At 47.7% G+C, this 24,711-nt stretch overlaps 1 protein-coding gene and 2 pseudogenes across 1 annotated transcript; 1 reads left to right on the top strand and 2 right to left on the bottom strand.

Moving 5' to 3' along the window:
• Positions 1-2,380: 2,380 nt before the first annotated feature.
• LOC136467477 (ubiquitin carboxyl-terminal hydrolase 3-like) lies at positions 2,381-8,310 on the top strand. The gene is made up of 9 exons (XM_066466193.1): positions 2,381-2,528; positions 2,680-2,811; positions 2,930-2,986; positions 4,115-4,220; positions 5,076-5,134; positions 5,225-5,299; positions 5,670-5,718; positions 5,834-5,910; positions 7,824-8,310. Exons 1-9 carry the CDS (start codon positions 2,478-2,480, stop codon positions 7,905-7,907), a joined length of 690 nt encoding a protein of 229 aa, XP_066322290.1. The 5' UTR covers positions 2,381-2,477; the 3' UTR covers positions 7,908-8,310.
• Positions 8,311-8,343: 33 nt separating this feature from the next.
• On the bottom strand, positions 8,344-11,416 carry LOC136467476 (protein ROLLING AND ERECT LEAF 2-like; annotated as a pseudogene).
• A 9,075-nt stretch (positions 11,417-20,491) lies between these two features.
• On the bottom strand, positions 20,492-21,884 carry LOC136464111 (ethylene-responsive transcription factor 2-like; annotated as a pseudogene).
• Positions 21,885-24,711: the final 2,827 nt, after the last annotated feature.

Genomic DNA, 24,711 nt, shown 5'->3' with positions numbered 1-24,711 from the left:
GACGAATCAGGAAAAACAATGCCAAAAAAGAGAGGCACCTGGCCAAATTAAGGTGAAACTTCATGTGACCAAATAGTAGAACCGCGAGGTTTAACCTAAAGAAGACCCCTTTGACACCGCTATGAACAAATTTGGAGCAGAACCTAATCAATTTGGAAGTAGAACCAACATCATATTTTATGTAGAGCAGGGCCAATTTGGAGTACAACCTAATGATTAATGCATTTCAGCAGAACCAGGAGCAGAAGAAGGTAAGGACAACAGTGCCAACTAATTTAAATTAGCAGCTAACTAAACACCCAATATTAGCCTAGTATTACTCCCAAAATGGGTTCTACTGAGGGATGAAGACAAAGTGGTTCAATCCAGCCAACGTTATACGACACCATGGGTTTTAAGCTCAGCTCAACCGTTAACCAGATGAGCAGGAAGTTTAACTAATGTCCAATAACAAGGAAAACTAATTAGCGATTGTAGAAATCAAAATAGACAGTGGATTGGGGTAAACAAGATCCGACACCATGTTTGTTAGCTCAGCAGTTAACTGGATGAGTAGGAAGTTTAACTGAACAAAAAAACTCCAATAACAGGCAGAAGTAATTAGCGAATGTAGGTACCAGAATATACAATGGTGTGGAGTAAACAACATCATTGGATCAAGCAGGTAACATAAGAGAATTCTCAACTCCCATAACAGATTGGGACACCTCCCTTTGATGTTCCCTATTTTTTTTGCGTGTTCTGGACTAAATTAGCAAATTAATATAATGCTTCAAATTTAATCTCATGGAAAATCAATTTTCTTAGCGAACATGTTAATTAAGACACCACAATTATAGGAAAGATCTCCGATATTAGGTACATCTAATCAGATAATATAGGTATAAAAATTCGAACCATAAAACGTATTGATCTAAATAGGATATCTGTTGTAGAACAATCCTGACAGAACTGAGTCCATATGAAAGTTAGTTGCCAGCAATTCTTTAAACTAAGAGTGGATGCACAGTACTTATATTGATGATTGCTGAGTATCTTATTCTTGGGTACTCAATTTTACTCCACTACACCAAAAGTAGAAGGAAACTGATAAGAGTTTTAATCGATGTGAGAACAACATGACAGAACTTACTCCCTAAACAGATCGAGAAATTTGCTTTAGGATGAACTTGCCAAATATCAATGGCCTAGTATCTTATTCTTGGGTTATTACTCCGCTACACCCAAAAAGAGGGAAACTTGGTAAGAGTTTTTTAGGTGATGCGACAACATCAATATTTCTCCATGCAAAGCACACTAAATCATACAAAAAAACAAAAAAGCTGGCACAGGATATATGCACGCGTTAATTCAAAGCACACTGAATCATAGATCTAAAAAGACAAGAAGCCAACACGACAAATATGCATGAGTCAAGAATAATTTAAAAACAAAATAATCAAACACGAATTGAATTTGACTAGGTTTATGTCGTCCATGTTCTGTACCCCTCAGAGAGCAGGGCTTACCTTGGGGCAACAACCATAGAATACAGGAAGGTAAAATTTTGACGGAGCGAAATACTTTCAAGCATTTATTTTATCCCAAATTTAATATTAGAAGAAATAAGACGTTGAAGCTAATTTAGTATGGACGGATAAATCAGGAATTGATGCGGCTACCTGGTTATGTAGTTGTCGATTAGGCCATGTCCAGGAAGAGGCGCTCGGCAGGGGCGGAGGGGCGATGAGGGTGGCGCTGGGAGGAGCCGGAGCAAGGGCACAACAAACCGAGGGCGCCGCCGGCCCTGCAGCACGCCGCACGGTGAGCCAGCCGCGGAGCGCGACCACCCGCGCCGGCACGCCGGCTGAGCCAGGGCTAGGGCCGGTTCCGCGTCGAAACCCTAGGTCGACGTGGCGATGGCACCGGAAGCCGTCTACACAGGCCTACGTGCTGCTCTGGGGGGCGGAGAGGCGGACGTGGAGCTCCACGATGGCGGCCTCAGCGGGCGGCGGAGGCGACGGCAGAGGGCGGCGCGGTGGGCGCGAGGGCATAAAGTGGCGTGAGGATGCGGCCCTTGAGACCTCGGTGGAGAGGACGAGGGAGTTCTTTTTTTTACCAGCTTAAGTGTTATACTATACAAACAGTGGGATAAATTTGGACCGTGGAAAGACGATCGGACACTGTAAATTTTTTTCACTGACGTGGACACCCTGAGCATCGGCCAAACCAAACTGCTTTAATAAGAGTAGACGTCAAAACGAAGCTATACGGCAACAAACAACAGCCCACGGGCTGTTGTCCGGCCCAGGTAAACTTCTAGCCCGTGCGCCGCTTAGCCGCATGGGCGTGTGCGTGTCCGCGTGTAGCGTACGCCACCTGCGTCCGCGCGTTTTCCATTTCCACCCCGATCTCATTCTCTTCCCCGCCCGCCTCAGTTCCTTCGCTAGTCGTCAGGCCCCGCCGCTCTCCTTCTTCCTCCGCCGCGCGCCGACAAGATGGGGAAGCGCTGGATCCCGCTGGAGGCCAACCCGGACGTCATGAACCAGGTGAGCTCGCGCCCCCCCGCCCCCACCCCCCCCCCCCCCCCCCCCCCCCCCCCCCCGGCTCCTGCCTCCGCCGCTGGCACTTGCTAGGGTTTCGTTTCCTCCCGTTTCGTGCTGCTCTCGCTGATTGCTGCCGCGGAGTGGGCTTGTGCAGTTCATATGGGGGCTGGGAGTCCCCGAGGGGGATGTGCAGTTCTGCGACGTCTACGGCCTGGACGACGACCTGCTCGCCATGGTGCCCCAGCCCGTTCTCGCCGTCCTCTTCCTCTACCCGCTCACCTCCCTGGTAAGTACTCGCTTTCATTTCCCCATTGGGTGGTGTGATCAATGGCGTGCTTGGCTTTGCTTTTGGTTGTGTGATGCCAAAACGGGTATTGATGGGTTCGTTGTCTTTTGTTGACCAGGACGAGGAGGAGAAAGAAGAATCAAGTGCCTCTACCACATCGACTGCAGGGGGCAAGGTGTGGTTGTGTCATCCTGTTCTGTTTTTCCTGTCCTATGATTGTAATTGTAATGTTTTCGGCACAATGACTTGGCTACTTTAGTGAGTCTCTCCGTGCCCTGAAGTAGGATAGAGAAGGTTTAATTCTAATTGTGCTAGTACCTCATTCAAAGTTTGAGAATTGAGATTTTGATTTTTGTTGTTAGAATTGTATGTTGATTATCTTGGTGATATTTGTACATGTTACCAGTGTTGGTCCTCCAGTCCCTGAAACAGATTTTGTGATTTAGTGTGTTATTCACTGCAATATCATCTTGTGATTACACATATCCACTTGTGGTTATAGGTGATAGATGCCCAGAAATTGGAAAAGAAAGTAACTGTAGCTGTTATTTAGGTAACCAGATATTGAATTGTACATTTTTTTCACTTGTTTATTTGTTGCTCTAAGCTCTATCCACGCTGCCACACTGGTTTTGTTACTGGTTGAATCAAGTACAGTACTATGTGGAGGTGGTATATTACTTATTAATGAGCCCTTCACGAACTGATCCTTTATGCTGTTACTAAATGAAATACTCAATACTCAAGGAATACCTACAATTTTTAGATCATCAAGTAAATCTCCACTGACTGCTTCTGCATTGTGGTACCACTACCTATAGATAATTGCTACATAAAAACCTATCAAGATACATTCATTTTCTTTGGTTAATTTGCTGGATATGCACTAATTTTTCTGTGGCACATCACAGCTTTTCACTGGGAAAATACAATGTTAGATGCTCTATGTATCAATTTCGTAATACTATGAAGTATCAACTTCTTATGATATCCAGCTTTTGTTCTTACTTCACTTTTTTGTAATACTCAATAAACTATCCGTTTCATTTTTCAAAGAACCAGTTTATTCACATCTGGCTCCCATTTTCTTATCATTCCATTTAATGGTATGAAAGCAAACAGATACATGTGCTTCTTCTTGTTTACTTTTTGAGTTTTGCATAATTTTCTGATGGACATCAATTCACATGTATATTTGTCTTCAATTTGAACAAATGTTAATTTATTTGAATTTCCTTCTTACCTTGAGAATATTGCTGAGTCAATGTTGGATCTATATTTTTCTATCCCTGAATTTGTGTAGGAATTGAGCAAGAAGGTATACTTTACGAAGCAGACTGTTGGTAATGCTTGTGGAACAGTTGGTGTTATTCATGCAATAGGAAATGCAACATCTCAAATCAAGCTAGGTAACTTTGGAACTTCAGATTTGCATTGAGCTAATGGTGTACTGTCTTACATTTTACAAGTTGCTGTTTTGAGTCACTATGAGTCTTAGAAGGCTGAACTTCTCCTGTTCTTGTGCCAATTCAGCTAGTTTGCTCGAATGTAATTAGTAACTAGTAGGCAATAGGCATTCAGGTCTATTTACCAACAGTTAGTACTATTTATGATATCAGTCTTCAGAGTGAAATACTTTGCTTGGATTTATGAAACTTCATTGTGTCCTCTTGTCTCTGTCACTAGTCAAACTAAAAATAGTTTGACTTAATCACTTAATCAAGTGGGTTTAGCTTGAGACCTGAGGGCATGGTTACTGGCCAATCAGCATATTATGGAGAAAACTACAATGACACTCTATTCAGCTCCTTGTCTGTTTCGCCTTATGTTTCCATGATCTATTATCATAAATTGGAAAGTTTTCATATCCTGATCAGTTTTTTTTTTCCGGCATAATATTATTGATGTATAGTTCATATTTTCATGAAGGTAAGTATTGACGAATTGTGACTTGTCCCAGTAGCTATGCACACTTTTCTCTCTCTGTATGTTGTGAACTTTAATTTGTTTTTATTGAACATGCACCTTAAATGGAGTTTTTCAGCATAATATTATTGATGTATAGTTCATATTTTCATGAAGGTAAGTATTGACGAATTGTGACTTGTCCCAGTAGCTATGCACACTTTTCTCTCTCTGTATGTTGTGAACTTTAATTTGTTTTTATTGGACATGCACCTTAAATGGAGTAGTTTGAATTTTAATTACATTTGAGATTTGACTTGCTTGTAGCATGACTTCATGGGTACCTTTCATATTTGCAGTTGAGGGGTCCTATTTTGAGAAGTTCTATAAGCAAACAGCTGATATGGATCCAGTCCAGGTTAATATTCAAATATGTAACTTCATTTTTCCGTACTCTTCATGGTCAAATTTGTTTTGTTCTCATGTATGAAATATTTGCTGCCACCAGCGTGCTACCTTTCTCGAGGAAGATGACGAGATGGAGGATGCACATTCTGTTGCTGCATCTGCTGGTGACACTGATGTAAGCCCACCCAAGCAGTTTCTTCTGATATGTATATTATTTGAGTTCAGCGTTAAATTTTATTCATTGGAGTATGAAATCAGTTTTGCCTCTTGACATTATTGTTGTTTCAACTCTTTTTGTTAAATGTTGCTGACAGAGTGCCATTTATAAGAGCCATAGTTGGTAGATTCTTCCATTTGCTAGTTCAGGTGGTAACCTGCAGGGCACTCAAATAATATGCTCCTTGAAGGAATGTTCAATAAAACTAAAAGCTCAGTGCAATAATGGTAGATAAATAATTAAATGCCCTTGATAATAGTAGTCCTCTATTCCTCTCTAAATTTTGTTGTCTTTTGTCATCTTAAAATTGTCTTGCTTTCATGTGCAGGCTAATGTTGATGTTAATGAACATTTTGTATGTTTCTCCTGTGTTGATGGTAGGTGGTGCCAGTATTGCCCCCAGTAAAATAGTTCATCTTACAGTTTGTAGCGCACATCTATTTATTTATTAGTAAGCTTCTGATATATATATTTTTCCTTGGCATGCATCAGGTGAACTTTATGAGCTTGATGGACGAAAATCACAACCCACATCCCATGGCCCTTCATCACCTGAAACCTTGTTGCAGGTACAATATTTCCTTCACTTTTGCTTGCTTCTTATCTTCAACCTTTTGGTTTAAGAAATATGCAGATTTCTGCGACTTGTCATGTGGGCTGTTTCTTTACCATATAGTTTGGTGCTTTTGTACCTTATGTGAATAAAAGTTTATGAGTAAAATGCACTGCTGGTCCTGGAACTTGGTTTGGTGCCATCCAGGTTCCCAAGCTTCCAAAACGCACATCCAAGTCTCTAAAGTTACTAATCGTGTTGTGTGAGGTCCAAATTACTATAACTTGAATTAATCAGCCTGCATGTCATGCTGATTGCATGATGAGTTGACATAACCGACATCGGGGTCTATAAGCTGGTCTTATCTCCTTCTCACCTATCGGCATGTGGGCCCCATGTCTGTCATTTCATTGTGCCATCAACGTGCGACGTAGATGTATTAACTCAAGGTATGGTGATTTAGACCTCAAGTGAGTAAGTGACATAATCAGTAGGTTTAGAGCATCTCCACCAGTCTCCCAATAATCTATCCCCAATATGTATGTATTAGGGTTGCCTAGTATTATTTTTGTGAATATTGGGGGAGTTGCTATAGCAGTAATCCAATATATCTCCCCCAATACCAATATGAAAGTTGGTTCCCATAGATATGTATGGGAAAAGATGGCTGAAAAGTGAAAGTTAGGGTGGGCCCTTGCTATTGGGGAGTTGGGGAGATGCAACCTCCCTTTGTTTGAGGGCAGACAATGGAAATATTGGTGGCCACCAAAAAAAGTGAGGTATTGTGGGACTGTTTAATAAGGATAGGGAAGGTATTTGGGGGGACTGTTGGACCAAGAGAAAAACATAGTTACTTCCAATATGATAGTTTTATTTTATGGGGATATGGGAAGGTATTAGGGACTGCTAGAGATGCTGGCCTGGATGTGCATTTTAGAAGTTTGGGGTGCCAACGGGGACCTAAATGGCACCCAAGCCAAGTTCTAGGAACAAAGGTGCATCTTATGAATAAAACTGAAGGGTTTAGTGCTATTGTTCCTTTTATGAATAAACTTTATAAATATGGAGATGTGCATGTGTTGGAGACCAATACTAGGGTACCTGAAGAGGAGGAGCTAATGACCATCACCATCGATTCATCCGAGCAGTCAAGAGCGTGACTACAACTCCAACCGACCCCCAGGTACGCGGGCCCCGCCTCGCCCGACCTCTGGGGGCGGGCCTCGCCTCGCCCGACCTCTGAGGCCGCGGGCTCCGCCTCGCCCGACGGGGTCCCATACCGCCGTCAACCACTCCAGGTCCAGGCGTATGAAGGAGAAGAAGGACCCGACGATCCTGAAGGACGTCTTCTCCCCCTCATTCTTCTCTTTTCCTCCGCTGTAACCCGTGCTTTCTCTTGGCCTATAGAAGGGAAAGCATGGCATCCCATGGAGGGGATGGACCCATCGAGGACCGATCGAATCACCCCGAACCGATCAAAATACGAGATAAACACACAAGAACACGACACGAACACACGGCTGAGCAGTGATCGAGCTCTCAGCACCCGTTCACTCTTTCCACCAGAGACTTGTGATTATTTCCCTCTCTCGTCCATTTGTACTCCCTACTACAAACTTGTAGTGCTAGTAACACGAACAACAGCGACGAACTGGACGTAGGGGCTTTTTGCCCGAACCAGTATAAACCTCGTGTTCTCTAAGCACACCATCCAAACCAGACGCGCAATATTAGAAATTTACTCGTCGGTGGTAACTCGAAACACCGACATCATGCTAATGTGTATTTGCATTTTGCTTTGTGTATTCTCTGTTTTGCCTAATGCAACACGTGTAATTGTTTATGTACCGATGTATCTTTAATTTGTTTTCCTTTTTTTGTTCTGTCATAGAAGAGCGATCTGATTGTGTGCTTTAAATCTGTCCACAGGATGCTGCAAAAGTCATCAAAGCTAGAATTGCAGAGAACCCTAACTCGATGAACTTCAACGTCATGGCTCTTTCAAAGAAGTGAAGTCAACTGTGATGGATGGGTTTTCTTTGGCAGAATACGGGCCCCTTTTCCTTACACTTCCGCTGGGCACTGCACCGAGTGGAAGGTTTGCATAGGGGAAACATAGGAAGAAACTTTATATGACTTGAGATGTTTGGTTGATGACACGGTGTATTCTCGTGCCTTCTTGATGGAGAGAAATGGTTTTACACGATTTCACCTTTTTCCGGCGTATTAGTTATCAAATGGAGACTTGCATAGGACGAGTTTCTCTCTGTTGTATCTGAACCATTGCAGCGTCCTCCGCAAATCGATTCCATAATAGGACGCCATGTAGTTTTCTGCAGAATGTGACTCTTATTAAACAGAATTGATAACCCCTGGCAAACCAATGGAAACGTTGTGCGGGGGGATTGCAAGCATTTACAAAGGGTAACAACACAGCCAAAAAAACACTACGATAATGTGCCTTATTCGTATTTCTATGTTCTCTCTTTGTGTTCTATGTATATATAGGTGCTGAAAACATGAAAAACAAAATGCAAACGCGAAAAAGAAATAGCGGGTATTAGCTGCTACTACTACTGCATGTTGGTGTTCTGCTGTGGAGCCCTGCACGCTGCCTCCAGCGAATTCGCAAGCGACGCCGAGAACGCGGCCATGGACTGGAACACGGCAGGCAGCTTCCCCTGCACGCCGGTGACCGTGGCCGTCCTCGTGGCGTCGATGGCCTTGGCATGCCTCCGCATCTCGTCCTCCACCATCTTCCGGCAAGCCGCGATCTCGTCCCTGCGCTGCGCCACCTCGTTGCCCGCGTCGCGCGCCTGCATGTGGTCCCTCCACGCGGGCCTCCCCCAGTGCCACATCGACATGAACCCGGGCAGGTACGAGTCGTAGTAGCTCTTCTCGACCTGCCGCAGCATCCGGGACTTGCGGTCCAGCTCCCGGGAGCACTGCCTCACGCGCCGCGCCACCCGCAGCTCGTCGCCCTGGAGCGCGTGGATCGCGCGGGCCGCGCCCGCGAAGCTCTTGATCGCCTTGAGCACGTCCACACAGTGCACGCGGTCGAGAACCTTCCCCCACCGTTCGACGAACGCGGCGAGCTCCGCCGCCACAGGGGAGGCCGCCGCCTCGGCGGCGCCGCTGACTGGCGTCAGCGTGAGCTTGAGCCAGCCGTGGACAGCGTGGACGTAATCGCGCTGGTGCTTCGCCATGTGCGCCATGGCCGCGGATCAGGCGTTCATGGCGGCCTCGAGCGCCCGCGTGGCCTGGTGGTGGATCTCGGTCGTTGGGTCCATGGACGTGCGGCTGCTCAGCCCGCGCAGCTGCTGCGCGAACAGGCTCTGCGCCTCGTGGTGCTGCCGCATCGCCCGCCACATGTCGAGCGTGGCGTGGCAGAGCTCCAGGAGCTGGCGCGCGAGGTGGGTGTCCCTGAGCTGGGCGATTGCGGACGAGGTCGCGTCCACGGACTGGGAGGCGGTCTCCAGCTGCGCGCGCGCCCTGTCCCACGCCGCCTTCAGCTTCTGGATGTCCACGTCGAGCTTCCGGCTGTACTCCTGGTCCCGCAGCTCGGCGAGCTTCTTGTCGTGCCTTATTTGCATTTTCACCCTGGCCTGCATGGTATCGGTATAGTAATAATGTAAGGGGCTGATTGGTAGAGCTTCGTCTGATTCTGATTCTTTATGAAAGTTGATTCCATGAGAGAAGTGATTATATGGCTGAAAGTGATTATGTTTGATTCTTTAGCGTAAACTCTTGAAATCATGACGAAGAATCACTTCATAGAATCAGGAGAAACTACTTTTTTCAGAGAATCATTTCACGGAATCAACAGAGAATCACTTCTTTTTGACGAACTGTTTGGCAGAGCTCCCGGATTCAGGAGAGAATCAGCTTTGAGGCTCTGCCAAACGGGGCCTAACATCACGTCTTTCCAGTGGTAAGACAAGCTAGCTATATTATCATCGTGACTGCTTTTAGCAATTAGCAACATGGATTTAAATAGCGGGCTATAGCAACGCTATTGTGCCGCTATAGCCTCTAGAGAGAGCTCCCGCTATGCTATTTTTATTTTTCTGCTATGTCATTTATAACCACTATATTATACTTTAACGTCGCTAAATTGATTAGCTGTGACTTTAAAATAGCGCTGCTATTTTAACTTTAGCTTTTAGAGTGACAATCTATTTATTATATATTTATCTTTTGCTGTTAAGTTGATCTTTTAGAAAATTGAACACTTGAGTCTCACAAATTGTACTATAATGCCATATTAAATAATATTCCCTAGACTCCTAAAGCCTTGAAAACATATTTGTGTTCAGTAATTTTCATGATTCTTGTATTTTTATGAAATAATTACTTGATTTTTTATGGTTTTCTTAAAAACCGCTATCTGTCATAGCTCTGCTATAGCTGCGCTATAGCTTTAGACCTTCTGGAAAAAAGATGCCGCTATTTGCAATAGCCCGCTATTTTAAACCTTGATTAGCAACAATAATGCAAGAAGCAATTGTGTTTTTTTTTTTTGTTCGATCACCTTAACATCCTTGTAGAGCTGCTTCTCCCATGCGAGGAGCTCCTGCAAGGTGGCGGTGTGCCTCTGCCGGCTGCTCATGCTGTCGATGCGGTCGAGCGGTGGCGCCGAAAGGCAGCCCAAGAAGCTGTGTGAGCCACCTGCAAGCAAATTCAGGTGGTCAGTCAGTGACACACGCCTTCTCATCCCATTGGCTAATCAGTGAAAAAGTTACTGTGAGTCTTCTGCGACGCGGCGGCTTACCCTTGAACTCGGTGGTACTGGCCTCAAGCAGGCTGGACACCGTGTCGCCGGCGACGCTGGCCTTGACAAAGTACTCCTCCAGTCCCGCCGCGACCTCCGCGAGGCTACGGTGCCTCACCACCATCCTCAGCTCCTCCTCGGCACCGCCAACGCCGACGCCTTCCGTCCGCGTAGGCGCCGCCGCCACTCCAACGTCAGCAGAAACGCCGCTGCCCCCTTCCTGCTGCCGCGCCTCGCCCTGTGGCTGTGGCTGCTCGATGGCGCGGAGCAACGGCGGCGGCGAGGAGGGGACGACGACCGGGCGGTGCGCGATCACGGCGGGCGGGGTGTGGTCGGACACCGGGAGCGGCTCGCCGACGGCGAAGCGCGTGAGCGCGGACGCGACGACGCCGAGCGACCGGAGGTACGCCGCGTGCGACGCCGCCAGGTGCCGCCGCAGCCGCACGGCCTCCTGCGCGAGCCGCCGCCGCTCCCGGCACCGCTTCGTGTGCTCCCGCGCCGCCGCGCGCGCCGCGTCCCCTTCCCGCGACGAGGCGGCTCCCATTCGATCTTGCTTCGAGGCTAAGGTGCTAAGCTGCAAGCTAGATTATTCGAGGAGATCAGGCGAGCAGTGGAGAGAAGCTGCCGAGTAGGTTTAGTTTAGTAGTAGCAGCAGCAGCAGCATTCGAGGGAGTGTACTTATCGGCGTCGATCATCTTGATGGCGCGTTGGTTATGAACACGCACTTAACAGGGTATAGAAAGGAGGACATGGAAGAGGAGAAAGGCGATGGACGGGATCAGCGAAGACGGGAAGGTGGTGGGAAAAGGAGGGGCATCGCGCCGATTCATATGGAGCTCACGCGTATCAAATGCGTGGCGTTTTTTTTAGGGTTCGGTGGCCGGTGGGTGCACCAGACAGAATCCCAAAGCCATCCACGTACCTCTGCTGCTTTGCTGATTGATTACCAGCTCACTCCAGCTGAGTACCTAGTGTACAACTGCGTGTTGCTGTTGTAAGCTGACTCGTGTCAGTACGAGCGAACACTCGATCTGTGCATATGAGAAAACTAAAAGCCGTATGTATGATCTAACATTGTGAACAGGTCATCATCCTCAAAGTATGTATGTCGAATTGACCAACAGTTCAACACTGCTATGGGCTATGGCTTATGGGTTAAGGCCGAAGGCGCGTGCATCAGCTGAATTGAACGGTGAGGATTGCTCCATGCACAGGTGTCCTCGTATTAATTTGAACTGAATATATGCTGATTGTGCACGTGTTAGCCAGAGGTCAAGTCAAGGTTCTGCGCGGCAGTGGTTCTAGCACTCCACGAGGAGTCCAAAATCTCGTTGCACACGGTAGACATCCAATTGAACACAAGCACAAAAGGTAGTCATCATCATCATCCTAATCCAACATTCCAACAACGACTCAAGCATGTCTGTGGGCCTTTTCCTTAATTCCTTGCACACGTTAAAAAATTCGAATCGTGGGCTGTCGGCTCGAAAGCGAGGAGGATGAGAGAGGACGATCTCGCACGAAGGATCCAAATGTATACTAAAAATCCTTTGAACAACAGGGGATCTAAATATTCATGGTTAAGGAAACCGAGGATGAGCCATACCAGTACCATATACTAGCTTATCGGTAGCTAGGCCCTCTAGAGCCATCGTGTCATCTCCCACTGTTTCCCCTCTTCCTCCGCTTTGCTTTCGCGCTCAGTGCGCCTGCTTTTGCGACGGCCCCCCCCCCCCCCCCCCCCCCCCCCCCCCCCCCCCTCCCTTTTTTTTTGCCAAAGCCGTTGGACGAAGCCGTATGAATGAATGGTTCATGACTGATTGGTCGTCTACGTACGAGCAGCGGCTCCGAAAGCGCATTTTGGTGCATGCAGTCTGCGATTTGGGGATGACGACGGAGGAGAGGAGAAGAGACGTCTATCGCGACGGAGGAACTTATCAGTTAAGTCTTATCAGTTATGATATAATATTTTTCTCTTACAATAAATTAACAAATAGTTTTTTTCAGCTTGATTTTTCAGCAAAACGAACCGGGCCGAAAAAGTTGGAACGTCTCGTAAGGCGATTGGCGTTTACTGAGACACGAAGCAAAATTTTACAGATCCACCGATGGGCTTTGCGGTTTGACAGCATGAAAGCTGACGAATGAACCCAAGTCCAGGGAATTTTGTTCAGCACAGCAGAGCACGACTGAACACTGATCGGCTCACAGTTGACAGATTATGTACGCTGGTTTCTGTAGTTGTGGGATTTTGCTTACGTTTATGTGCACTGATCTCTATGGGCTTTGAATTGAGGCCCATGAACGCATGGATACATCCATGATGGCCCGGGAAACAGGGAAGGAGAAATTCCTAACAGCCAACGCCGCACCAGGCAGCGAGGCAGGGACGCAGGTAGCTAAGCAGCCCGCAGAACTCGGCCTGGGCATTTTTTAACCGCAAACCGCAAACCGAACCGAACCGCACCGAACCGAACCGAACCGAAGTGTCGGTTTTTTTGGTTTTCGGTTTGCGGTTCGGTTTCTACTTTTGCACTGTTCGGTGTTCGACTTCGGCTTCGGTTTTATACTCAAACCGAACCGATTAACCGACAAAACCGATGCACACACACGCTCCATCGCTCCCCTACCTCCCCAGACGGCCTTCCCCAATCTTGGATGCAGCCCACCAAGGCCCACGACGCACCGCTCTGGCCTCTGGGCACTTGGGCAGGCTCCTGTCCGACTCCCTCTCCCTGTCCGACTCCCTCTCCCTCACCCGTCTCACTGTCTCAGATCCGAAACCCTAGGAGGCGGTGGCGGCGCGACTAGGAGGCGGTCTGCCCCCGGAGACAGAGAGATCCCCGTGCCAGCCCCGCCCCAGCGTAGCAACGCCCGCCCCCGCCCCACCTCGCCGCCTCTCAACGCGACCCGCTCGACGCTGCCTGCCACCGCAGCCCAAATGCCCGCCCAGAAGCGCCCGCCCCCGCCACCCTCGCCCTCCCCCTCCGTGGCCCCGGGCGTCGGCTCGCCCCCTCCTGCGTCTCCGCCGCCGCCGCCGACGGCCGAGCCCGCGGAGAAGAAGCCCAAGCTGGAGGAGGACGGCAGCGGCCCGTGCCCGGCATAAGGAGGAGCCGCGGAGGCATGCTTGGTGGCTACGCCACGGCGCGTCGCGGATGCGAGCTGCGAGTAGGTGGCGTGGCGGTGCTGCACGACTGGCGTCGACGACGCATCCGCTGCTCGAGGCGGAGTTCCGTGCATCGCGGATTCGCGGATGCGTGCGACTGCGAGGCAGTGGAGGTAGACTCGGGTTTCTCGGTTTAAACTGAAAAACCGACGTAAAAAACCAAAACCGAAATGGTCGGTTTTGCATTCTCTAATTAACCGATCGGCTTCTCATTCTTGAAAACCGAACTTTCGAGGAACCGAAAAAACCGAACCGAGGTGTCGGTTTAAACCGAACGCACAGGCTGACATAGAACCGTCTAAAATAACTCACTTTCAGAGGTACTTGTTTTTCATTAAAGACTAAGCACCCTGAATGTGAGCTACATCAGACAGTTCTGTCGAGCACACCCCATGGGAGAACCCAAAAATCTATATTTTTCAACAGAATCATAAATGGGAGAATAAAGCTTACAACATTTTAGTCATTTCTTACATTACTTTCCATGCAACATCAGAGTATAATATTTATTGTTTATAACAGCGGACTATAATTATGTTATCAGAGTTTCAGCGAAAATAAAATCATTTAATGACAAGTTAAACATTAACATGATGATCCATTATATACATCATAACATGTTATAAGTTTTTCCATTGTAAAACATTTTGGGTGGAAGTTTCAAATAAACTCTATGTCCGCAACGTTAAGAAAATCCTCGCTGAGCCCACCAGGAGGTTTCTACACACAAGTGTCAGCTCTAGCATCCATCTGTCACCTGCAACAGGGTAGAACAAACCCTAAGTACTCAATTGTACTCCACAAGACTTACCCGTCAGGAGGAAAGAAAAGATTCCAAGGATATGCAAGGCTATCTGGCTTGTGGATTTATTGCATCTGCAGGAGTATTACTAAACGTGCATCCTTATAGTCAATTTTATTAGCAGTCATCATTAGTTCATTAGCTAATCATTCTATGTAAGCACCTATGCTACTTTTTAAGCAGGTGGTAAGCAATCGAAACTATTTTACCATCTTTCATATTCCAGTTCTTACTATGGTGCTAGATCGTAGCCAAATCGTACCGTATCACACGGTGGTTCGTAAACCAATGTATCCTAGCTGGGTACCGCAAAACACACGCCTCGCTTGTAGCCCAGGCACAAGCAGGACCACCACTCTCCTGTCAAGGGGTCTAGGTCCCCGGCCAAACTTGAACTCCAAGCCCCCACACCTGACTCCCGAACTCAGTGTGGTGCTTAGACCTCCAACATCTCCACCTTCAATCAGTCGGTCCGAAAAGAGTCGGAACCCACGACAAGAGAGCAACGAGCCTTCCCGCTCCCATAAGCAAGTATGTGCTCAGGATAGTAAGTCTGTGACCTGACTAAAATCCAATGCAACGGACGGTCCTCAATCGACACAGGCAGAACAAGTACAATTCGAGCCTCGCTCGAATGCTAAACCAAGTCTAGATCTAAAGTACCATTTCGTCGGGTCTCCAATTATCATTCATATATATTTTTCAGGTGATAGTAATATAATAACAACCTCTCGCGAGTGACAGGCAATCACTCGACTTCTACCAGAGTCCTATAGCATAGAAATATACACGATCCTGTCATACTAGTAAAACTCATAGGATAAGGATATATATATATATATGCAAGTGGGTTTCATTCAACTCCTTAAACTTAATGCACAAGCATAAAATAAAATACAGAATACTAGGAGTTATATACTGGAGCTTGCCTGTGTAAGATATAATCAAAAGTTAGCATTCTATCATAGTGACACGATCATCAAGGCACCATCTTTTCCGCTACTTCGGTCATCTCCGCGATCCATCGTTGTTCCTATTATGATATACGTGGATGCAACGCAGAGACGCAATTAATCAATGATAACTGCAACTCTATAATATGATTACGCTCCACGAGCTAAAGAGCTAGCTTAATGACTAATGTACTAGTCTACATATCCATGTCGCCGAGTAAGGCTCGTTTCCAAAAAATGTTTTTTTGTCCTACAAACCCCCAAATTTTTTTGACATTTAATTGATTAAATATATTTTTTCGTACTATGGCTCATTGAGTTACCTTAACAAACTAATTTCTACGGAGCTACAAAAATTATAGTGAGCACCTAATAATGTGAAAAATTACTGTGAAAGTTTCAGAGCCAACACACTAACATCAATTTATCACAACAATTCCTACAGGTTTATATTTTGACAATATTAAGTATCTCAATTTAATTATATAACTCCTAAGAATATTATAAAACCATGTGAACAAAATATATTAGCAGATAGGTCATGATTTTAGGGACTTAACAAAATTGGTTTCATAATTTTTGGACATCTACACAAATTTATCTTGACTTTACAAATTTACCTTTAGAAACTAAATTAGAAAATGCTTTAGAAAAAAGAAAAGGGCCGGTGGCCAACGATTCGGCCCAGCAGCCTAAGCGGCTCACATGAGAGCAGCCATGCGCGTAGCAGGCCGGCCCACCAAGCGGCCCGCGGTAAGGAGCCCGCGCGCGCTTGCCCAAAAGAGGACTCGCACTCTTAGAAAATCAAATGATACAGTACGACACTGTTTCACCAGACTAGAGCTTTTCACAAAACACCCCGCAAAATGTTGTCTTTGCAACTGGGGCGGTCCCTAGCGCTGCCCGCTCGCGACGGCGCAGCTCACCGACGACAACGGTGGTTACATCGGGCAACCAAGACCCGCAACGGCAGGCCAAAAGGGCCGATCACTCATTATGGCTAAACCCGCAGGGGTAGGCGGCAGGTTAAGAACTCGGCGACGCATAGACACGAGTAGCAGCAGGCGTGTGACTAACTGCGGCGGCGGCGCGCCCGTCCCGACGACCTACGACACTATCAGGGTGGTGGAGATAGCGGGTAAGCACCAGTAGCTCACCGGAATTCATAGTTGCGGTGGCGGTTGAGGCGGAGGAGTGCCGAGGTGGCCTGGCCACGTGCGACCGCTCCGCGCTGCGGCGTCCCGAGCGCATCACCGCACTGCTGGTGAGCACCCTGGACAAAATAAGCGCGAGCACATGATGGAGGGGGTCAAGGCGAGTTCATGGTTACAAACAATCGAACTACTACCGCCCCAATCATACCTCTCCCCAAAGTTCAAGTTTACGGCGACATCTCGACCGACGACGATCTAGATGCCAAATTGGCCGACCACAATGCCCAGCTGCGCCTTGGTGCGGGCCAGGCTACTAGATAACCTCCTAGGCTACTTGCTGGTGCGAGGAATCGAGTTGCGGAGCCTCGAGCAAGGTGAATTGGGAGAGCGGGAAGTGCGGTGCCCCTACTGCTGCCATGTCGCAGAGAGGCACGCGGGTGGGCCAAGCGGGTTAAAACGGAGCGGTACAAGCACGTGCTCCTAGCTGACGAGGCAGGGAAGAGCTTGGTGTGGTGCGCATGGCTTGAAGCGGCGAGACTCGAGCGGGCCCATAGGCGTCGTCGAGTGGGGCAAGCAAGGCAGAGGAGCATCACCTCTGCACTGCGACTGGACCAGATGGCCACGATGCAGCGGCAGCGGCACTAGCTCACGGTAGATGATCCGGAAGGCGGGTAGGTGAAATGTGTCGCTGAGACACACGCCACGTCGGCAGACGGCGGCCGTCGTGGCATCGGCCCGCACCTGCGCGCGGCCTAGCGGCACGACGTGGGTTGGCCAGCAAGAGGCAAGGAGAGGCAAGAGACACGCCGCAACGTTAGTTGGCACGTGGCAGCTGCACACACGCTGGCCCGAAGGGAGAAAACCCGCGGCTGACAACAGTCGAGGCCGGCGCCCGCCGCGCGCGTGCACTCGGTGACCGCGAACTCCGGCCGAGCGGCTGCTATAAGTGATGCGCACGAATTTTAAAGTGAAGCAAAGGCTGTCGCTTAACTCAACTAACACAACTTCGACCGACACCATGCTCATGTACTCACTTTGACGCAATCGACAATACCAAAACATGCAGCTAGTGTTTAAACATTTTTGTTAGAAATTAAATATCAAAATAGCATTGTCTTACTACTTTTCCATAGTTAGAAAAGTTAAGGATTTCAATTGAGGTTAAGTAACCATTAACTCTTTTGTCGTAATTTTTAATAGATCTAAACTTTGTTAACTTCAACCAACAATTACTTCATGCAATAGTTCATACCTCTAACCCGTAGGAGCAAAATATTTAAGCATTATTTAACTATTTTGCTCAATATAATTAGTCAAAAATGGTACTTTAAACATAAATTATAGCTCCCAATAACACTAGTTAACCACATTTGTTTTCACAAATTATAGCTGCATCTTTAACTACACCACTTGCTCGTCATCTTTACTTAAGTATTACACACAAGTTATATTTTATTTTTATTTATATAAATTGTTTTTCGTGCCAAACAATTAGAACGACTTACCATTTCACGTGCGTAATAAATTTCTGAAACCCGAAAACTTGTTTGACTAATCCCTCGTATCTAAATCTCGGTGCTAAGCAAACTCGTAACACTAGGGTGTTACACCACCCTGGTGTCAACAGCGTTGGACGCGCCGTGCTGCTCCTAGAGAGCCCTAGGAAAGGTTACTTCCACGACGGCGGCGGCCCGGTTGCTGCAACTTTCGACGTGTTTCCCCGACGGGACGGACTCTCGCGGAGTCGTGGTCGCCGGAGCGCCACCGTGCGTTACCCTTACCCGGGCAACCACGTTCTGCGTCAAGATAGCGTCAACAAGCTGACCCGGCGGCATACCCTGCTTTTGCACGGGCTGATTCGGACGCTACTTGTGCTTCACCTGCTCTGCAGGAGTCTCGAGATCCATTGCTCTGCACGAGTGTAAAAGGATCTTGCTTACTCCTCTTCCTACAAGGGGGAGTGAAAAAGAGTGTGAAGGCCCCGGGTCATCGACGGCCAGAACACGCTCGATAAAACCCTCGGCAGCCGATGCCAGGCTGCCACCGGTCGCTGTCTGTTCTAGAAAGCGTCATCACATCAATCCTCTCGGGTCGTGCGCATCATGTGGACTCGTCGATCTTACTAATGCCGTGCCCACATCTGTCGCCCGTCACGTTGAATCAGCAGTGAGACCGGGGCAACGAGGTCTGGAGAGCTGATGCTGAAAAGATCATGCCGACCGTCTCTTTGTCTTTGCTTCGGAAGAAGGGCGAGGGCACGAGACAGGATCACTTCATGCGCTTATCTGACGGCAATGGCATGCCCTTGCCGTCGTTGTCGGCTATTCGTCTGCAATAATGCAATGCAGAAGCGCTATTTTTTTCTTTTTGAAAAGTAAAACTTCTACTGCATCACAAATATGTTACAGACATGTTCCAATCGTTATTTTGTTGCACAAGCTTGATATTACAAGTTGCATGATGTGCAAGTGGCTGACAAGAAAAAAGACCTGAACGTGAGATGTTCGCTCGTCTTGCCTTTTTAGCAGCTATCTTATTTGCATCCCTACGAATCTTGTGTACTGTGTAGCCTTTTACCCAGATAATGTTCCTGTATTTCTGTGAATACGAGAATTGCATGGCACGGCCCGACTGTTTCATCTGAGATTCGGCTAGCTTTTCTGTTTATTTATTTTCAGTGTCATATGTCCTCAAACAAATAAATTAATGTGCTAGTCGGCACATGGAAACCTTCGGCTGTCTTCAGTTCGGCTACATCTTCTTCTTCTTCTTTTGACGAAAAGTTCGGCTACATCTTCCATTGCACGCACGCAAGCCCTGATCCTACGGGCTTTTGAAACCTTTGACGCTCCGGAAATTGAAGGCCAGCTGTTAAGCACAAAACACCATCTAACGCCTCATTTTCAGTGGAACCGTGACCCCCTACCATCAATCATGGATAAGCACGAGGTCATTATTCAAATCAATTCGCTTCCTCATTGGCTAGGATACTAACATTCCGGCCTGAATTAAAAAAAAAAAGGATAACTAGGCCTGTTTTGTTCTGTGCCCAATGCTGCTGCCTCATGCTGCACCGAGCCACCAACCCATCAGCATCGCACCACACAATTTGCCAAAGCAACGGTGGTGGATCGATTAGTTTATGGTCTGTTTGGTTCGCCTAGTAGCTATTAAATTTAGTAGCTTTTAGTCACTTTAGCAACTTTTTAACTAAACGCTATGACTAAAAGCTACTAAAAGGGCTTTAGTACTCTCTAGTAACTCTGAAGTTACTAAAAGTGACTAAATCGTTTAGTAGCTACTAAAGTTTAGTAGCTCAAACCAAACACGCCCTTGTTTTTGCTAGCACGTGCCGGCTTTTGTGCTCCGTTTCCTGCGGCGCCTCTGAATTCTGTAATCTGAATACGGCTGCTGTCCTGCTCGTCTGGTTGGTTTTGAAATGCTCGTCTTCAGTTTGACAGCAGTTTCCTCCCTCTCGTCTCATGTGACCATTCTATACGAGCCAAGTGCGTGATCGCTAATGGTAAATATAAAGGATTAATTATTCTTTGTAAAGTATATATATTGTATATATCTGAGTACCAAAAATTAGTGTGCGTTGGGTTACTAAACAAAAAATTAATGAGGAAACGTCCAATGAAATGGTAGCGTTGGACTCTGCGTCAGGATCAAGCCAACAGCAGCGTGCACGTTCCAATTAGACAATGAACTAGAATTTGCTGATTTCAAAGGAACCACTTTGAACACCAAAGAACAAAGAATAATATCCATTCTAGAAATGCTGATGCAAATTTGCACCAGGACCACCATCAGCCTCGCACAGAGAAGCTTCCGATTTCAACTCATCCGAATTCAATGCAATGACGCCACAAACCGGTTCTCCACATTACAAGCTTCTCAGGACAGCACACTAGCGACCGTGGAGGAACCAATTCCATGCGATGATGCAAACCAGGAACATCCTGATGACGATTTCGTCGAGCTCATAGCACGCATTTCTTGGAGCAGTGTGTGCTTGACGCGCATCTTGTTGCTCTGTTCTTGACTTCTTGCACTGAGCTGAGTCCATCAACCACATCCCATTGATACAGCAATAGTTAGCTCACTAGCTGCTGGACCGGGCCGGCGGCGAACCATGGATGGGCCGGGAGGGTCAGCTGGACGGGAGCCTGCGCCGGCGCCGGCGGGGGTGGGACAAGGGCCATGGCCATGGTCGCGGCAGCGGCCTCGCCTCTCTTCCTCCGCTTTGGTGTCCCAGAGCCAGAGGACGAGGAGGATGAAGGGGAAGAAGAGTCGGAGCTCGCGGTCGGCTCGGGGGACGCCCGCTTGTCTCCCACAGCAGGGGCAGGGGCAGCGGTCGCGGCGGCCGCGGCCGCGGCGGCGATCTCGGAGCCGATGCGGAGCGGGAAGTTGAGGAGCGCGCGGGAGCCGCGCATGCGGTAGGCGGCGCGGTCGTAGGCCACGGCGGCGTCCTCTGCGCTGTCGTACGTGCCGAGCCACACGCGCGCGCCGTTCTTGGCCGGGTCCCGGATCTCCGCGGCGAACTTGCCCCACGGCCGCTGTCCTCACCCCGCGGTAGTGCTTCCCCCTGCTGGCCACCGCCGCGGCGGCGGCCGCGGCCTCCTCCTCGCTCCCGCCGGGCGTCATCGCCGCCGCCTGGGTCGGCGTCTCAGGCTCCTCCTCCGCGAGAAGAAGGCCGCCAGCCGCGCCACCAAGGTAGGAGGAATAGGATCCGTGCTCGTAGGGGGAGTCGTCCGGGCCCTGGGGACGCCGCCAGGGGCTCGGGCTTGACGGCGGCGAAGGAGCCGTCGGGGAGCCAGCCCCGGGAGAAGGCGTCGCGGAGCGCGCCGAAGACCACCATGTCGTCGGCGTCGTCGGGCCGGAACGGGAGCGACTCGCTCCACTGGTCCGCCACCAGGCTGCCGAAGCTCGTGCTGCGGCAGTACACCGGCCGCGGAGCCGCGCTCGCGCTCGCGCTCATGGTCGCCACCGCCGACGACGCCGCGGGCTCGTCCAGGAGGTGATGCCGGATGCTGTCCAGCGCCGCCGACTCGCACGCCGGGTTAAGCAGCAGCATCTTTGTTGGGGCTGCGTTTCCGTCACGTGATGTTGTGGTTTGGAGGGATTTCAAGCGTTTGTTCGGAGAATTTTTTTGGATTCGGAGGAGGTTGGGCACGGGCCGGGTTTATATAGCGGTGACCGGAGAGGTGGCAGCCGCATTGCCATTTGTCGTCGCGCTTCTAGATGACCTTCCTTGAATTTTCCGGCGCTACTGTCACGTGGTTCGATCGTTTTCGAAGCTACGGACGGAAGAAACTAGAACTAGTATAGCAGCTTTGGTTCTGGTGGCACAAATTATAAATAGGTTTGACTGTAGTATATTACTCCGTACTTACATATATAATAAGGCCCCGTTTAGTTCCCAAAAAATTTTGCATAGTACCCGTCACATCAAATCTTGCGGCACATGCATGGAGTACTAAATGTAGACGAAAAAAAAAACTAATTGCACAGTTAGATGAGAAATCGCGAGACGAAACTTTTGAACCTAATTAGTCCATAATTAGACACTAATTACCAAATAAAAACGAAAGTGCTACAGTGCCCAAAACCCAAAAATTTTTGGATCTAAACACACCCTAAGGAAATCAATACATCTTGGAATTCATTATCAACGCATTTATAGTTTCTCTTAGGACTACCTCTGTCCAAAAAGAATGTAACTACCTGTTGCATGCTATGCTAGTTAAAGTGGTTTACATTTTACCAAATTTTCGATGAATGATAATCACATTTATGACTCCAAATTAATTTATTATGAAAATACATTTCGTAACTAATCTGGTGATATTTATTTGATATCATAAATATTAATATTTTTTATCTATAATTAGTTAAACTTATAAGATACTAAAATATGAAACTATGCTAGAATTCTTTAGGACGGAGGGAGTATTATATAAGTTTCATAATGACTAAACTTGTTTGGGATCCACAGGCGGAGGATGGGATTTTTCAAGTTCCCAACGGTAGATCTGTTTGAACTCCACTTGTTAATATATAGCCACGAGCGCAATGTTCTCGATCATTCCATGCTCAAATGCCTTACAAATTACCTACACACTCCTTTAGAACCTTCGTCTTAATCTTTATTAGGCGCTTTAAAAATAGATTAACTAATTCTCACAAAATTAGAATAACCGTCGAAGCATTATTGACAATAAATAACCATCGGTTCTATTCAATTTTTCTAGAACGGTCAACCACATTCACCGTTATTGAAAGACTGTAACACCTCTGGTGTTAAGAGCTCGCTAAGCACTGAGATTATGACCTGAGAGATGCATCTAATAAATATAGTGAGCAAGCTTACTTAAATGCCTATATATGTTAAATGAAAAATCCTAACACGAAGAGTAGGATATGTAGTTCTAAACAATGGCACGCGTATCTTATATACTCACTTATGTGGTTAAGAAAAATAAAATGAGTGTTGTACGTTAGTTTATTTTAGGTGAGAATACGCTAATGAGATTCCTAATATGAAAAACTGAATAAGTTGTTTTAATTGTTGGCATAAAAAATAATTTTTATAAACGAAGGTATAACTTAGGATTAAAAAATACCATTTTTGGAGGATTATTTGATACAAAATAATTAAACAATGTCTACATATTTTGTTTCTATAAGTTAGTACGAAGTACGGGCTACGCCACGGTAGGTTTGTTAGTTGAAATCGACAAGGTTTAGATCTATTAAAACTTTGCGACAAAAGAGTTAATGGTAACTTAGCCTAAATTGGAATCCTTAACGTTTCTAAGTATGGAGAAGTATTAAGACAATGCTATTTTGACATTTAATTTCTAACAAAAAATGTTTAAACACTAGGTCCATGTTTTTGTATTGTTGATCGTATCAAAGTGAGTACATGAGCTTGGTGTAAGTCGAAGTTGTGTTGGAGATCACGTTGCTTTCATAAAAATTGCCCAAACTTCGTTAGAACGCGTTGCGGTCAGGTTTTAACGCTCTATTCGTGAATCAGCACCTGGCTTGATGAACCTATTTTGGCGTGTCTCTATCTCTCTCGGTAGTTCATCTAAGTTTGCGTTTGATGTTCCTTGGGGTAGCCTTTAGGACCCTCTTGAGCCTTGGCAAATTGGTTTGGTCTCCACCGAGCTGGGTTGGTTTTGGTCGGAGCTTTAAAATTCGTGCACAACATTAGTTCGATCGTTCGGCCCTATGGTCGCGGTCACTGCGCCCTTGCCCTGGTGCCGCTGTGTTCGGCCGCGTTGTGCGTCGGTTGTGCCACGCAAGGGTTGGCTGCAGCTATTCCACACGACAACATTGGCTGGCCCTGGCTGGCTGCTGCCTGGCCAACGCCGTCGCTGCTGTCGTGTCGCCCTAGAGCTACCCCTCCATGTCCGTGCTGTTGCAACCGCCGCCAAGCCACTATGCCACGCGCAGGGCTGGGCCAGTGCCTTGGCGGCCGTCATTGGTCGACGTGGCGCTCGCTCTGCTCCTCGTTCTACCTACCGCGCCTGTCTGTCCCTTGGAGCCCTACCACCGTGTCGCAATGGTGGCCGTACGCAGAAGCAATGGGACATTTCCCTGCCCCGCTTTGCTTTGACTCGCTGGCCTCCGTGGGTGAGCCCCGCTCGTGTTCGGTCACCTCGGTTCAACGCGTCAAGCCGATCTTATAGGTCCCGTCTCCTATGAGCATGTGTGCGTGCTGCTGCTAACTGAACCGTGCCGCTCCATTTTAACTCGCTCGTGTGCCTTGTCCACGACATCGCCCGCTTAGAGCACCACGCCGCCGCCCACCAGTCCACCTAGCTCTAGGCGTTTATAGCCCGGGCCTTCACACATGAGAGTGGCTTAGGAAGTCAATTAGGCGCTCCATCTTCCTCATCTCCAGCCAAGCGCTATCGACGACCAATTTGGGGTTTTCTCGCCGCCAGACATGAAAGCCGC

The sequence above is a fragment of the Miscanthus floridulus genome, chromosome 7 (assembly GCF_019320115.1).
Source record: "Miscanthus floridulus cultivar M001 chromosome 7, ASM1932011v1, whole genome shotgun sequence".
NCBI classification, from domain to species: Eukaryota; Viridiplantae; Streptophyta; class Magnoliopsida; order Poales; family Poaceae; genus Miscanthus; species Miscanthus floridulus.
Note: the sequence above shows the minus strand (reverse complement) of the source record. Positions and strands in the feature narration are given on the sequence as shown.